The 16,524-nt window shown below is 35.8% G+C and overlaps 1 protein-coding gene across 1 annotated transcript; it reads left to right on the top strand.

Moving 5' to 3' along the window:
- Positions 1-6,096: 6,096 nt before the first annotated feature.
- LOC125583032 lies at positions 6,097-6,894 on the top strand. The gene has a single exon (XM_048749570.1). It carries the CDS (start codon positions 6,097-6,099, stop codon positions 6,892-6,894), a length of 798 nt encoding a protein of 265 aa, XP_048605527.1.
- Positions 6,895-16,524: the final 9,630 nt, after the last annotated feature.

Raw genomic sequence — 16,524 nt, 5'->3', positions numbered from 1 at the left:
GAGAAAAATGCAGAGAAATAATATTAGAGAAATGAAAAAGAAAATGATTCCTTATCAATTTTGGTGAGAAACAAATTTGTTCTATATTCCTCTAACATAAAATGAATGAGAATGAATGCAAAGAAAAAAATAATTTTTTGTAAATGATAAAACAAATTAGGAATAGTAAAAAATACATTATTTCTTTTCATTTCTTGGTCACCGGTTACATCCAAGGTGTGAATTATCCTCCTTTATAATCTTTCTAAGGAACTACGAGTTTTTTTTTTGAACTTAGGAACTACGAGTTCTTAACAAAGGGATGCGGTTTGAGCATCAGAAAGAAAAGGTTGCGGTTTGAGAAATTTCGGATGTCTGTTTCACAAAAGAACAATAAGAAAAGTAAATATTCCTCCAATACATGAAGTTATCCGAATTGTAAATATACAAAATATTGGGAGATTTATAGAACATTTTGGAAGCAGAAACAGTGACTTTGCGTCCCAAAGAGACCCTCTCTTAAGTTGGAGTTTGCAGATTGTTGCTCAATGCAAACGCCTACATTGAAATGTTTGCTTCAAATTTAGGTTGGCCAATTCTTTTAGAAAACTGTCGGCAAGTTCCTCAGTAGTAAGCATCTTCCGTGTATGGGCCACATCATGAATATTACATTAGAATTGTTCTTGATGTTGTATGGTTTTGGTTCAGTGTTCTAAAACCCGTTTGACGCTCATTACGTAAAAAATAGATTTTTAGCGTTTATCCGTATACGCTTATGCCTAAACCTGGTATCTATAAATATATATTTTACATAAAATATAAAATTAATATAAACATAAGTTATAGAAAATTAACTATAAATATACTTTAAATATAATTTTATATATGAAGTTATATCGTAAAACATATAAATATTGTCAAATCATAAAAAAAAAAAAACATTTAAAACATATAAAAATGATAGTTTAAAAATATTGCAAACAATTAGACTGATAATTATAATAATTGAAATACATACATAAGTAACAATTAATATAGATAATAATATTAATAAAATTTATAATAACACTAATATTGAAAATTTTGAGTATTAATGTTCGAAATCCACCTAAATGTCTGTGCATATTGTATAATGTCTGCCTAAATGCTGTTATTCATCTGAACTATATAAATCCGCATAAAATATTGTAAAATATAAAAACAGTAAGATCAACTATCTTATTGCGCATAAACGTTGTCGCATGTACAAGCGCTCAGATCTTATTTTAAAACACTGTTTTAGTCACTTGCACTATTTTGAGAAATTGCCTAAAATAACACATTCTTAATATCATTTTCATGTTTACTTTTACTACTTTTAAAGAGGTAAAAATACACTTATAACCAGATTAATTAATCTAAATTTATGGTTTAGAGTTAAGGGATGGTGTAGGGTTTTGGAACGTGGAGTTTAAGATTCTAATAAATATATAAATAAATACTTAAAAACTTTTTTAAAAAATATAAAAAAATTTCAAAAAGAATCTTCGAGCTTCAGAAAGAAAATTTGAAAAATAAAATAAAAATTGATTTTTTTTTATAAATTAGTTCAAACTTGAAAACGTATAATTCAAAAACTATTTTTTATTTTTTTTATTTAAATAATTATTTATTACATATATGTAAAGTAAGGGTATAAGAATTTTTTTGTCTCTTAATGAAGAATGTATTTGTGAAAATATATTATTAATGAAAGTAAATATGATAAATGGTATCAACAATGTGATAATGATGAAAATTTCTCTTTTCTTATTTCATGATATAAGTTGAATCTAGGTGTCCTTTAGCAATGTGTCCCAATATAAAGCACGTGGAAATATGTTGCCTTCAGAAAATAATGAAATATTTTTTCTTAAAGCAAAATGAAAAGTTGTCTTCAGAAAAGATAAATAAAATATTTTAAGAGTATTTGTACTCCCTACACACAACTTCTCACCTATTTGCATTCTATACCCTATTTCCCTTCAATTTTTTTCCCCCCAATACTACCATTTTCCCCCAATTCAATGGTATCCCACTCTTTTTAGGGTATTGAGCTAATTTGCTCATATTTTAATGCATCGAACTTGGGACATGAATATCAGTTTCATGTATTAAACCATCTAAATTACTCACAATGTATTGAAAATGTGGCCTGTTTGATCTATATACCATTAGGAAGAAAAAACACTATTTGGACATAACTTTGATTTACTATTTGATATTATCAAATTTAGCATTTTATATGAACTATACATTCCAATATGTCGTATAACAACTTAATTACTAAACTAAATCAACTAAATAGTTAAATATTCATAAACTAAAATGATATTCATACAGATTTTTTTTAAAAACTTATTATTTAAAATCTTGCTATATATTTTATAAAATATAAATATTTAGGTTCATACAAAATACTAACACTTTATAAATATCTAAATAATTTCGTAATTAATACTCCATCCGTTTCATTAAGATAGAAGTTTTAGAGAAAATTTTTGTTTCACAAAGATAGATTTTTTTATGTTTTCTATACAAAAATTGTAAATTTTAATAAAATTAATTGAATTTATTGAAAGAATATTGGTTAAAAAGCATTGAAATTTGATAATTTCAAAAAATGATGCATGATTATTGTGTTTTCTTAATATGTGTAAAAACACCAAAACATTCATCTTTAAAAAACAGAGGAAGTATTAAATAATAATTAAATTCGACTTATATACACAATATAAAATTATAAAATTATATTTATTTATTTATTTATTTATAGCATAAAATATTAATTTAACTGATAAATATAGTTAAATATTTTAATATATTAATTTTTTTTTTTGTAAAACTCAATTAAAGTGTAATACACACAAAATATCAAAAAATTCCTAGATCTGGCAATGTACTTTAATTCATAAAACATATTATAAAAATAAATATAAAATCAATAAAAATATTATAATTTTAAAATATTTTTTTATATAGATACTAAAAATTATATATATTTATATATGTATTTACTTTATAAGAATAGGATATTAAAGTAGCTAATATTTATATTATTTTATAATATATTGAAATGACTTATGATGGATATATCTGCAATTACAGATTTATGGTTTATTTCATCAATCATGTAAAATCAAGTACAAGATGTTTTTAAATACACTTTAATCCATTTCAACTAATCTTTCAACAAATCTCCTAGAAGATTTTAAAGTAGGTTATTTTGACAAAAAAGGCACATAAGGAGGAACATGACCAAAAATTATTTTATTAAACAGGTAAGAGACCTTTTTATAAAGAAATATTTAAATATATAAAAAATTAGCAAAATAATAAAAACTATTTATTTTCTTTGGACAATAATTTTTTTCAATTTGAACATTTTTCTTGAATTTTCTTCTTATTTTTTTCAAGAATTGTTTTTTGAATTTCAAAAATATTTTTGAAATTACTTTTAAAATTATTATTTAAATTTTAAATTTATGTTTTAAAATAAATAAAAAATTAATTCTCATTCCCAAAATCTCACCTCTATATTTTTGAAATTACTTCTAAAAAATTATTATTTTTTTTTTTTTTTTTTTTTGTCATCAACAATACAGACTCATACTGACTCTGTAAACCAAACCGGGTAATCTTCATCCATGTGAACGACGAAAGACGATTGCTTTCTAGCACTGCGTGCTAGATTATCTGCTTTTGAATTGTGCGTTCGTGGTACATAGATAAGCTCTGATCGGGAGAAACTCTCTTTCAGGATCTTGATATCATCCAAATAATTTGCAAAAGCTGGCCATTCTTCTGGTTCCGAAACCATCTTCACCAATTGAGAACAATCTGTTGCAAACGTGACCTGAAATTGACGTAAATTCCTCATACATTCCATTGCCCATAGTAGCGCTTCCATCTCCGCATGAAGAGGCGAAAGACTAGCCCGAACATTCCTCGCCCCCAACAATCCATTAAAACCTTCCAAAGTACTAAGCCAACCTTGCCCTGAAAAAGTAACCCCCTCTTTCCACGAGCCATCTGTGAAACACCATCTTCCTGGGATCGACGACAATATCATATCTATTATTGGTGGTGGCATCCTCTGGTCATTCACAACTTGTGCCTCAGCCCACAATGTCGATTCTGTTTCCGCCAATTTAAGCGTATCCATAGGGTCCATATCCAAATTGCTGAAAACTTTATTATTCCTAGCTTTTCAGATGTACCATAGTATCCATACAAACTGGTGATCCTCCATCTGTGGTAAAACTCTCCAGAATAGATGATCCATGCTAAAAAATTATTTTTTAAATTTTAAATTTATGTTTTAAGAAAAAAATCTCATTCCCAAAACCTCACCTCTCAAATCTAAAACTCTAAGTTGACCCTACGGGTTAAAATGTTTTTTTACCTCTTTATGAAAAATTTGATCATTTTGACTCTTGTGTGCTATATTTATGATAAAAAAAATTAAGTGCTATAGTAGATAGCTTCTCTAACTTTTTTATATAAACAAAATTTAACCGGTGAAATACATTTTTTAGATGTATAATTCTGTTTCAATTTTAATTTGTTAAAGTTAAACTCAAAAAAAATACGAGACATACCAACTAAATTTATTATTTTATTTTGATTATTATAATTATATTTGTATAAACTCTAACTTGGCTATAGAATATTAAAACTAAATAAAATTTTATATAAATATATTTTATTCCGTAAAACAATATATTTTAAATCAAGACAATACATAATAAACTTACAATGATTATTTTATTACAACTTAATATTATTTTTAGTTATGATATTGCGTTATAGTACGGATTAGTTAATAGAATAACTAAGTTTTTCTAAAATTTTCTTTTCGCAACTTTAAAATATAAATTATATTAAAATCTCAAACTAACGCTTTGCCTTACTTAAGAATTTTAAGATTGAAATCTAAACTTATACACGTGTAATAAAACTAAAAATGACATTTCTCATATATATATATTTATATTATTTTCATCTAATTTAGAAATATTCAAATTAAGAAAACCTATATAGAATAATGATTATATTTTTTTCTTAAAATTCAAAACTCAAATTTAAGTAAACTATTAAAAATAATATACACAAAGTTAGAAAAACTTACAATACATAAATTATGGATACAACTATAACTTCTAAATAAAGTTTTACAAAGATAATTATTACGCGCTTTCAAAACACGGATCAAATCTAATTTAATTTTTGGTAGCATGTGACACAATACACTTGCTTTATAATATGGATGGGCATGTCTTTTAGGCATCTTTATTACACTATAATTTTAATTAAATAGTAATATTATTTACCGTTATATATATATAAAATGGTGATCTCTGAAAATGACAAATAAAAAAATGACTGTAAAATATATATATATATATATATTTTATTATTTTAATAGTTTTAGTGATCTTATATTGACTGTCACAAAATCATGATGTTGTTATCTATTTCTTTGTAGACATATAATTTATCAAATAGGATGAAATAAAAAAAAATTATCAAGTGAATGTTTTAGACTCTGCTTAACTCAATTTGACCTAAGATGATAGATGACTTGAATTTTTTAGTTGTTGTAGATATAAATATTGTTGACAGAAAATACTGTCTACCTTCTTACTTTCGAAACCACTCTTTACAAACACCGTTAAATAGCCTTTTACAGACCAAGAAAACTGTTCTCCTTTTCTTCTAGACACTCTTTTCGGTGTTAGTCTTTACTTTCTGGTCCCTCTTATGCTCCCGAAGTTGACTTTCCTTAAGTAGATACGCTCTTCTGCCACCTGGCCTACTAGATTCAAATTACCTCTCCTTTTTGGTTTTATCTACTGGACTTTATTCCTCTCCCGCCTTTACCCAACGGTCCTTAACTTCCCGTCTTACTGAAAACCACCACTGATCGGATTTTTCTCAACCAGGTTCCGACCCCCTGGCTTAAGCCAGCGGGTCCCTCGTACGCGCAGCAGCCTAGAGTCGACGCTTACTCCTCAGGTGCTGTCTGCTCTCCTGCCTGCTGAACAACCTCTACTCACACACCAGCGTTCCTGCTAAAACTCCGAATACTCACATAAAATGGCCACCAGACGTTACACAGCAGTGGAAAAAGGGAAATCTATCGCCCACCACCCAACGGAACCGACACGAAAATGCATCAGAGCTCCGGATTTTGATACCTCCGACCTAATAAAGGAAAATGCTCTGACCCTCATCGGAAGAGTAACTAATGCAAGAGCACAACCCATTGATAGTCTTATTGCTTCGCTGCCAAGAAACTGGATCCTAAGAGGAAGGGTGACAGGTTCTGGCCTTGGTAAAAGCTGCTTCCAATTTAGATTTGAGCTGGAAGAGGACATAAGAAAGGTTCTTGCCAACAGACCTTACTCCTATCATCACTGGATGGTCATACTTCAAAAACGGGAACATGTTATCTCCCCGCTCTTCCCTTCTGAGATCCCCTTTTGGATACGTCTGCAAAGATTACCGCTTCACTTTTGGCACGAAAAATTGCTCTGGCACATAGGTAGGGAGATAGGGAATCTTGAAGATTTCCAGATCTCAAAGACCTCAGCAAAAATAAGGGTCCTGATGGACGGACTCCAACCCCTTATCAAAGAAGCGGTGATTGATTTCGACTCGGGAGAAGAACTGGCTGTATCTCTTGACTATGAAAACCTTAAGAGTCACTACTCCTCTTGCTTCAGGCTATGCCACCAAGCTAGTGACTGCCCCTTTGCTTCAACTGCCCGATATCTTGATACAATGGAGAAGCGCAGGTACCGTGAAGAGCTGACTGGTGATACTCGATCCTCAGACGGAAGCCCTGCAAGACCTCCTCCTCAGAGGAATGACACTAGTCAAGCACCTCTTTGAGAACCTTTCCATCAGAGACTGGATAGGTATGGCCGCCCTTTTGGAGATAGGATTATCCTCCCTGCAGCGCGAGGACAGCCGCTAGGGAACAAGCTTATCCCAGACAAACCGAAGAAAAGAGCTATCTCCCCACCACGATCAGCAACCCCAGATGCAATGGCGAGGAAAGCAACAGCACACGCCTGCTCCTCGTCCTGCAGAGGACCAGAGCAGCAACCCCTCAACTCATCTGAACACCAGATCACATGATGCTACTAACAGACCACCCCTCGAGAGAATTCTCGCAAACTGTGACTTCCCCCAACCTCCCTTTCTTCCAACCAGGAATGAAGTTCTCGCAGAGCTACAGACAGTTTCTGATCAATACATAAATGTGACCGACCCAGCCGAAAGTGCAGCTCGCAAACAGAGGGTCATGCAGTGTGAGAAGGATGGACTTATGGAGGAAACAGTTGCAGGCATAATAGCGGCCGCATCTGCAAATCTATCTAGAGAGACTGAGGTGATCCCATCTCCTCCCTCGGTTTTCAACAGACTGGAGTTTCCTGACAACACCCCCACCCCCCCCCCCCCCCCCCCCCCCCCCCCCCACCCCCCCCCCCCCCCCCCCCGGCAAGAAGAAATCAGCTCTCCAGAGATTAGGTAACTCTACAGCTACGAAGAGGAAAAAAACGGCCCCTAGCCCTCCAAATCTACCAGGAGCAAGCTCCATAAAACACAACATTCTCCAGGGATCTCCCTCAACACATGGCTTCCCATATGCCTCCCCTGTTCTGTCTCAGAGGCCGAGGAGCAATGCAACTTCTAAGGGAAACAGACAAGCACACCTCCCTGCTGAAGCAAATGAGGGACGTCATCAGGATTTTCCCACCCATCCTCCTCCTCTTCCTTAGTCGTCTTGAGCTGGAACTGTTGTGGTCTTGGGAACCCACAGACAGTTCTAAAGCTCAAAGACATTTGTGCGAAGAGTTCCCCTGATATTCTCTTCTTATCAGAAACAAGGAATGAAGATGGCTTTGTCCTCAAGGAACTGGAACCCCTGCGTCTGGAATCTTATTTCCTGGTCTCTCCTAGCGCCACAAGTGGTAGGGGCTTAGCTTTACTCTGGAAAAAAGAACTCAATATTCAGATTTTGGACTCAAACCCAAACTTCATTGACACTCAGATCAGCTTTAAGCAGACAACTTTCAATGGTACCTTCGTCTATGGGGCTCCAGAAATACCAAACATGCAAGCAGTTTGGGACGGTCTCTCCACCATCTCAGAAACACGCGACTCACCGTGGTTCCGGACATGGGATTTTAACGAGATAACTAACAACTCAGAGAAATCTGGAGGTAGGGAACGCCCTGAGAGCTCCTTCACTGCTTTCCGATCTTTCTTATCTATGTGTGACCTCTTTGATCTCAAGCATACTGGAAATTTCCTCTCCTGGAGAGGTAAACGTCACACCCACCTTGTGAACTGTCGCCTAGACCGAGCTATGGCTAACAGCTCTTGGTCGGACCTCTTCCCCAATGGACGCGCTCTCACTATCTACCTTTCGAGGGCTCTGATCATCGGCCCCTCCTTTCAACCTTTGATTCAAAAATGAAGAAACAACAAAAAGCGTTTAGATATGATAAGAGACTCCGCGACAACACTGAAGTCTCTGATCTAGTAGAGAAAGCTTGGCTGGAAAATCCTAACCTGGATGTTTCTGCTCGCATCAGTAAATGCAGACACATTATTGCAACTTGGAGCAAGCGCAACTACATCAATAGTCAACGCCTGATAGAGGAACTTAGAAGGAGCTTGGATGTAGCAATGACAGACAACCTTGCTGATGACCTTCTGATATCTTCCATCAACCAAAAGCTCCTTGCCGCTTACAGAGACGAGGAGGAATTCTGGAAGCAGCGTAGCCGCTAGCTCTGGCTGACTCTTGGTGACAAGAATACATGACTCTTTTACGCTTCCACAAAGGGACGCAGATCCCGAAATAGAATCACCACCATCGAAGACCAAACAGGCAACCCAGTGTTTGAGGATGAGCAGATCACGGATTCCATATCACATTACTTCCAACAGATCTTCACCTCTATATCTCCACCAGCCACTGAGGTCGTCAACAAAGCTCTAACTCCGTGTATATCCGCATCGACAAATGAGCTGCTCATCTCCCTGCCTTCAGCGTCTAAAGTGAAAGCAGCTCTCTTTGGTATTCATCCTGATAAAGCCCCGGGGCCAGATGGCTTCTCGGCTAGTTTCTTCCAGTCTAACTGGAATGTGGTGGGGCCTGCAATTATAAAAGAAATTCAGATCTTCGGGACAGGCTCTCTACCCATCACTATCAATAGCACACATATCAGACTAATCCCAAAAGTCCAAAGTCCTAAACAAGTGTCTGATTATCGACCTATTTCCCTATGTAACGTCTACTACAAAATCATCTCAAAAATCCTTGTCTACGCTTGAAGCCAGTGCTAAAGGATATCATATCTGAAAACCAATATGCTTTTATACCTGATAGAGCCATCTCCGACAATGTGCTTATTACCCACGAGATGCTTCATTACTTGAAGACTTCAGGAGCGACGGTACACACCTCTATGGCTGTTAAAACAAATATTAGTAAAGCCTATGATAGGCTGGAGTGGCCTTTTATACAAGCTGTTCTAGAGAGACTAGGTTTTCATCAAACCTGGATAAAGCTGATCATGACGTGCATCACCACAGTGTCCTACTCTTTCGGTCTTTCCTCATCAGCAATGTGGTTGCTGGTAGCGTCTCTCCACAACGTGGAATACGTCAGGGAGACCCCCTCTCCCCATACATCTTCATACTCTGTGGAGAGGTACTCTCGGGACTCTGCAAAAGAGCTCAAATCAATGGAACAATGGCAGGGATAAGAGTCTCTAGAAACAGTCCTAGAATAAACCACTTACTTTTCGCCGATGACACATTGTTCTTTACAAGGACTGACCCCCAGAGCTGTACTGCGCTCCTCAATATACTCCACAGCTATGAAACAACGTCATGGCAAATGATTAATGTGGCTAAATCGTCTATCTCTTTCTCTGCCAAAACATCACAAGACGTCAGACTTAGGGTGAAACAACACCTACGCATTGACAAAGAGGGAGGAGTGGGTAAATACCTTAGGCTGCCTGAGCACTTTGGAAGAAGCAAAAAGGATCTGTTCTCATCCACTGTAGACAGAATGGTACAACGCGCTCTAAGCTGCCCCTCACGGTTCCTTTCGATGGCTGGTAAATCTGTAATGCTACAGGGAGTCCTCTCCACCATGCCCACCTTCGCAATGTCATGCTTTGAACTACCTGTAAGTGTTTGCAAACGCATCCAATCAGTCCTTACACGATTTTGGTGGGACTCAAAGAAGGGAGAAAAAAATATATGCTGGATTTCGTGGGACAAACTTACACTGCCTAAGAGCTCTGGCGGCTTGGACTTCCGTGACATCCAAGCATTCAATCAGGCTCTGCTCGCTAAGATAGCTGATATCTTGCATATTTCTATTGTTTTATCCATTCATCCATGTGCATTTTGATCATATAGATTAGGATTTAGCCATGTTTAGGTTGCATTTTGCATACATGAGTCCTTATCAGGTATTGGAGTACCACATGGAGTACTTGGAGGCATTTGGAGCTCAAAAAGGAGTGTTTAGAGTGGTCATTGGGCGAACAAGGGATGGGAGCGACCAGTCCGGAGCGACACCACCAAGTCGCTCTGATCACCAGTCTGGAGCGACCTCACTAGAGCGACAGGGAAGAGTCGCTCGCGTATTGATCACCCGGAGACAACGAATCCGGAGCGACCTCTCGCAGCGACACAGCGAGGTCGCTCCCGAATCCGGAGAGTGAAAGATGAACACGGATGAAAGCCTTAAAGATCTTTTCTGAAGCTCAAAATTGGTGGAGACACTGGAAATTGAGTTAGCTTTCCAATGGAAGTGGTTTCAAGTCATTTGGAGCTGTATTGGATAAGTTATAATCGATTTACTACAGGTGTATCAACCCTTGCCGGGGACCACTGGAAAGTTGATGGGATTAACCAACTTCCCACTTTCTTCCACCCACCTTACCTTTGCACGATTTTTCTTACTTTTATGTATAATATCTGCTTTCTTTTTATCATAAGAGTGGGCAAGAAACATCATTATCCAACTTTGTAATAATTTAACTTGTCAAAACTCTCTCTCTTTGAAATATCATTGTTCTTAGTGTTCTTGAGCTGTTCTTCAATTGTTCATCATCTGTTCTTGAGTTTTAATTTCGTTTTGCTTATTTAATCCTTGTTTATCTTTATTCTCTGTTGTATCTACTTGAATATGCTTCAATCTATTATGAGATTAAGTGTTTTCATGAAGATTAGTGAGTAGTTTCCTTAAGAATTCATGGGTTAGGGAGATTAGAGTAACTTAGTGAAGATCTATGGTGTTATTGTATTAGATCCTTGTATGAACTTGCTTGTTGAGTATTTTTAATGCTTGTTTAGTCTTGATCACTCTAAACCTGATTTCTAAACACTTCTCATCAGACATGATTAGATGAAGTGTTTGAATCAACTCAACTAAGCTCTAGTGAGATTAGCCAAGGACACTTGATGTTAAAATTGCTAGATAGTTATTAAACTTGAACTTAAAGATTGCTTGATTGAATTAAGCCAAAGACATTTGATGTTTAATGATTTCTAAGCAAATGGACATTTACCTAGACATAGGACTTGTCTAAAATTGTGTTTAGACTTAAGAGATTACTTTGATTGAAAGCTTGTCACCTAGATTGGATCTTAGTTACTTGAAGTCAATTCCCTTAGCCCATGGATTCACTTGTTTATATTTCTAGGATATTAGTTTGTTACAAATCATCTATCTTCTTGTTTGCTTAGATTAGGAAGGTTTGTGTATTCTTGGTGTTATAAGTCTCTAGTTCTCTGTGGATTCGATCCTAAAATGCTACAATGACATACCATTCGATTGTGGTATTGTTGGCACATTAGGTTAATTGGTGTGTGCTTAAACGCGTAATCAATTTGGCGCCGTTGCCGGGGAACTAAGTAGATTTGTCATTAAGATTTCAAACTTTCTTGAGACTAAGCTTTATTTTCTTATGCTTTGTTTTGCTTTTGTATAGCTACTAACCTCTTCTTCTAGCTTTTGTTATTTGTAGAGATGGCTTCAAGCTACTCTGAGAAGCCACAAGAAGAGGAAGAGACATTTGAAGATCGCATTGAAGATCAGCCATATGTGAAGCCACCACCCTTTGATATACGCATACTCACACCAGACCAAAGGGATGAGTTGCATCGGCTTCAGAGAATGAAAGAGAATCGGGACAAGACAAAGAGAAACCTAGCACAACTTATCCGGATACACCTCATTAGGGACCGAGCAGAGTTTGAAGAAAGGGAGGTTACCCAGTATGAGTTAGATGCTGCTTGTGCCCTTAATGAGGTAATGTATTGGGCTCCACCACTCCAACTGGAAGGTATAGAAATTTCCACTTTAAAACTTCAACTCGAGGAAATATGCTTGCCTTGTGGTGAGAATAATATCTCTGGTCTTAATTCTCTTGTGCTCATGAATGAATGTCTTGATCTGATATGTGAAACTAAGAAACTAGATGAGTTGAGAATAGAAAAACTTGTTAGAGATCATATTGAAGTTTGTTTTGACAAGAGCTATCTATGTGCTTCATTTGATCTTGAATCTGAGTTTTTCATTCTTGATGAACCTAGACCTCTTCTTGAACTTCCTGATTTAGGGGATGAACTTGATGTGGATAAGCTCTTGCTTGAGATAGAAAACCCCCATGCTGAAAACTATCATGAGAATGTGAACATTGTGTATTATTTGATTGATGGAGATAGAGTTGACTACTTTGTTAAAACCTCATTTGAACATGTAGTTGATTTTGTGTTTCCACCTAATGCTTTTGATTCTCATGATCATCTGAACCTCAAGGAGCATTTCATAACTCATGTCATATCTTTAGTGAAGCTCTTTGAGGAAAAATCTGTCTATTTTCTATGGACAGTAGTGTGCTCCTTTGCATACTTGGTTCCTTGTTCTTGGAGGAGAGGGACCAAAGGTGCATTGGCTCAACCTTTTGATACTTATGATTAGCAAGCACACAAAGTCAAGCTAGAGACTTAAAACAAGCTCACTTGGGAGGAAATCTCAAGAGTATCCTTTGTATATATGTGTGAATGTTTTTAATAAATTGTGTGAACTATCCTTGTTTGTGTGTTTGTTTGTGTGAATTGTGTGTCATTTCAGTTTGGAAGGTGCTCAGGAAAAGGAAAGGATTCAAAAGAGGCTAGGAAAGAAACACAAGTGTTGTGGAGACATGCTCATAGCGACATATCCATAGTGACATGCTCAAGTCGCTACAGTCACAAGGTAAGTACTCTAATCCGGTTTAAAATCTCTCCACATCTCTAGTAATTTTTATTTTACTTATCATGTAAACCACTCCAAATTCAAAGTCACACAAGAGACTGTGTGATTCGAGTGTGGTGGGGGTACTATAAAAACTGATCATTTTGCTTGGTTTTATTTGGATGATTTGCATTTGACATATCTAGCACTTTGCATCTGTGTGGATTTTAATGATTTGCATTTTGGATTTTCTTGTGATTTCTAAAAAAAAAAAAAAAAAAAAAAAAAAAAAAATTAAAAAGAGTTGTGAGTTTTGAATTATGCATAGGGAGCCATGATTGAAATTGCCATGAAAAGAACATATCTACAAGCATCTCTTGAGCCTTGAAAACTCTTTTTGAAACATGTTGCTCATATGATATTGACATTGTTCTTGAAACCAATTACAAACTGAACTTGAGCATAATGAATTTAATCTCTCTTGCATATGGGCACTTGCATACTTGATCATGGATTTCATACACATTTGGGTTATCTTATTCCATGTCTTATCCTTTGATTAACCCAAATAGCACTCCCCTACCCTTGAACCCTTGCCATTCTTTGAAACCAATATCGATTTGTTGAGTGAGGTCTCTTATTGATAGCTTGTCATGTGCAAAATCTTGAGAGTATTGGGAGCGACATATGTTTGTTCTCATCTATTGCTAGCATAAGATCCTCATTTGAACTAGCATCTAGGATAATGAGTGAGTTTGTGTGTTTTTAAGTTGTTATATCTTGGGTTTGAGAAAAGAGAAAAAGATCAAAGAGTGTCAATAAGAAAAGAAAACCAATAGGAACCAAGAAAATAAAAGAAGAAAAACTCTTAAGTGTGTCAATTAGAATTCCCCAAAGTAAAAAAAAAAAAAAAAAAAAAATGAATGAAAGATCATAATGGGGAAAGAAAAAGAGTGTCAAGTTCTTAGTTGGTTGATCATGTAAAAAAAAAAAAAAGAGAGTTCACTTGGTGAGAAATGTGAGTGAAGTGTATATACTTGGGTTTTGAAATATAAAAGATGGGTAGAATTTATAATCACTTAGGAAGAAGAGTAGAATGATGAGAATGAGCTATGTATGCATGAATTGCTCCTAGTCTTAGATAAATTTTGCATAATGATCATGCTCCTTGTTCTTGAGTGATTGCCACCATTAAAAAGATTGTATTTGAACCTTTCTTTTTATTCATAAAAGACCATTAATCTACCAAGCCAAGTGATTGAGATCATGTGCCCATTTGTGAGAATCCACCTTGTGTGTGTGTGTGAATGAATGTGAGAATTGGTTGAAGTTACTTGTTGATTGATGAGCATTGCACTTTGTATAAAGAAATAAAAAGAGGTTGATAGGCATTGAGAAGCTAGACTGATAAAAAAATGACCAATGATTGTTTGCTATGATCATTTGGAATGTTGTAGAAGAGCTAAGATGTGTGTCTTTTGGCTATGAGCTCCCTTTTTCAAACTTCTTCCTTCTTAGGACTTGAAAGTTTACTTGAGGACAAGTAAAGGACTAGTGTGGGGGAGTTGATATCTTGCATATTTCTATTGTTTTATCCATTCATCCATGTGCATTTTGATCATATAGATTAGGATTTAGCCATGTTTAGGTTGCATTTTGCATACATGAGTCCTTATCAGGTATTGGAGTACCACATGGAGTACTTGGAGGCATTTGGAGCTCAAAAAGGAGTGTTTAGAGTGGTCATTGGGCGAACAAGGGATGGGAGCGACCAGTCCGGAGCGACACCACCAAGTCGCTCTGATCACCAGTCTGGAGCGACCTCACTAGAGCGACAGGGAAGAGTCGCTCGCGTATTGATCACCCGGAGACAACGAATCCGGAGCGACCTCTCGCAGCGACACAGCGAGGTCGCTCCCGAATCCGGAGAGTGAAAGATGAACACGGATGAAAGCCTTAAAGATCTTTTCTGAAGCTCAAAATTGGTGGAGACACTGGAAATTGAGTTAGCTTTCCAATGGAAGTGGTTTCAAGTCATTTGGAGCTGTATTGGATAAGTTATAATCGATTTACTACAGGTGTATCAACCCTTGCCGGGGACCACTGGAAAGTTGATGGGATTAACCAACTTCCCACTTTCTTCCACCCACCTTACCTTTGCACGATTTTTCTTACTTTTATGTATAATATCTGCTTTCTTTTTATCATAAGAGTGGGCAAGAAACATCATTATCCAACTTTGTAATAATTTAACTTGTCAAAACTCTCTCTCTTTGAAATATCATTGTTCTTAGTGTTCTTGAGCTGTTCTTCAATTGTTCATCATCTGTTCTTGAGTTTTAATTTCGTTTTGCTTATTTAATCCTTGTTTATCTTTATTCTCTGTTGTATCTACTTGAATATGCTTCAATCTATTATGAGATTAAGTGTTTTCATGAAGATTAGTGAGTAGTTTCCTTAAGAATTCATGGGTTAGGGAGATTAGAGTAACTTAGTGAAGATCTATGGTGTTATTGTATTAGATCCTTGTATGAACTTGCTTGTTGAGTATTTTTAATGCTTGTTTAGTCTTGATCACTCTAAACCTGATTTCTAAACACTTCTCATCAGACATGATTAGATGAAGTGTTTGAATCAACTCAACTAAGCTCTAGTGAGATTAGCCAAGGACACTTGATGTTAAAATTGCTAGATAGTTATTAAACTTGAACTTAAAGATTGCTTGATTGAATTAAGCCAAAGACATTTGATGTTTAATGATTTCTAAGCAAATGGACATTTACCTAGACATAGGACTTGTCTAAAATTGTGTTTAGACTTAAGATATTACTTTGATTGAAAGCTTGTCACCTAGATTGGATCTTAGTTACTTGAAGTCAATTCCCTTAGCCCATGGATTCACTTGTTTATATTTCTAGGATATTAGTTTGTTACAAATCATCTATCTTCTTGTTTGCTTAGATTAGGAAGGTTTGTGTATTCTTGGTGTTATAAGTCTCTAGTTCTCTGTGGATTCGATCCTAAAATGCTACAATGACATACCATTCGATTGTGGTATTGTTGGCACATTAGGTTAATTGGTGTGTGCTTAAACGCGTAATCAATAGCTTGGCGTCTACTCACAAAACCTGAATGTCTCCTATCTCGTATCCTAGGAGGAAAGTACTGCAACAACTCCCATTTCCTCAAAGTCGAAGCAGCAATCTCTTACTCTCATGGATGGAAGGGTATCCTACTCGACAGAG

This window comes from Brassica napus, chromosome C3, assembly GCF_020379485.1.
Source record: "Brassica napus cultivar Da-Ae chromosome C3, Da-Ae, whole genome shotgun sequence".
In the NCBI taxonomy this organism is placed as follows: Eukaryota; Viridiplantae; Streptophyta; class Magnoliopsida; order Brassicales; family Brassicaceae; genus Brassica; species Brassica napus.
The sequence above is the reverse complement of the archived record's forward strand: the minus strand, read 5'-3'. Positions and strand labels throughout refer to the sequence as shown.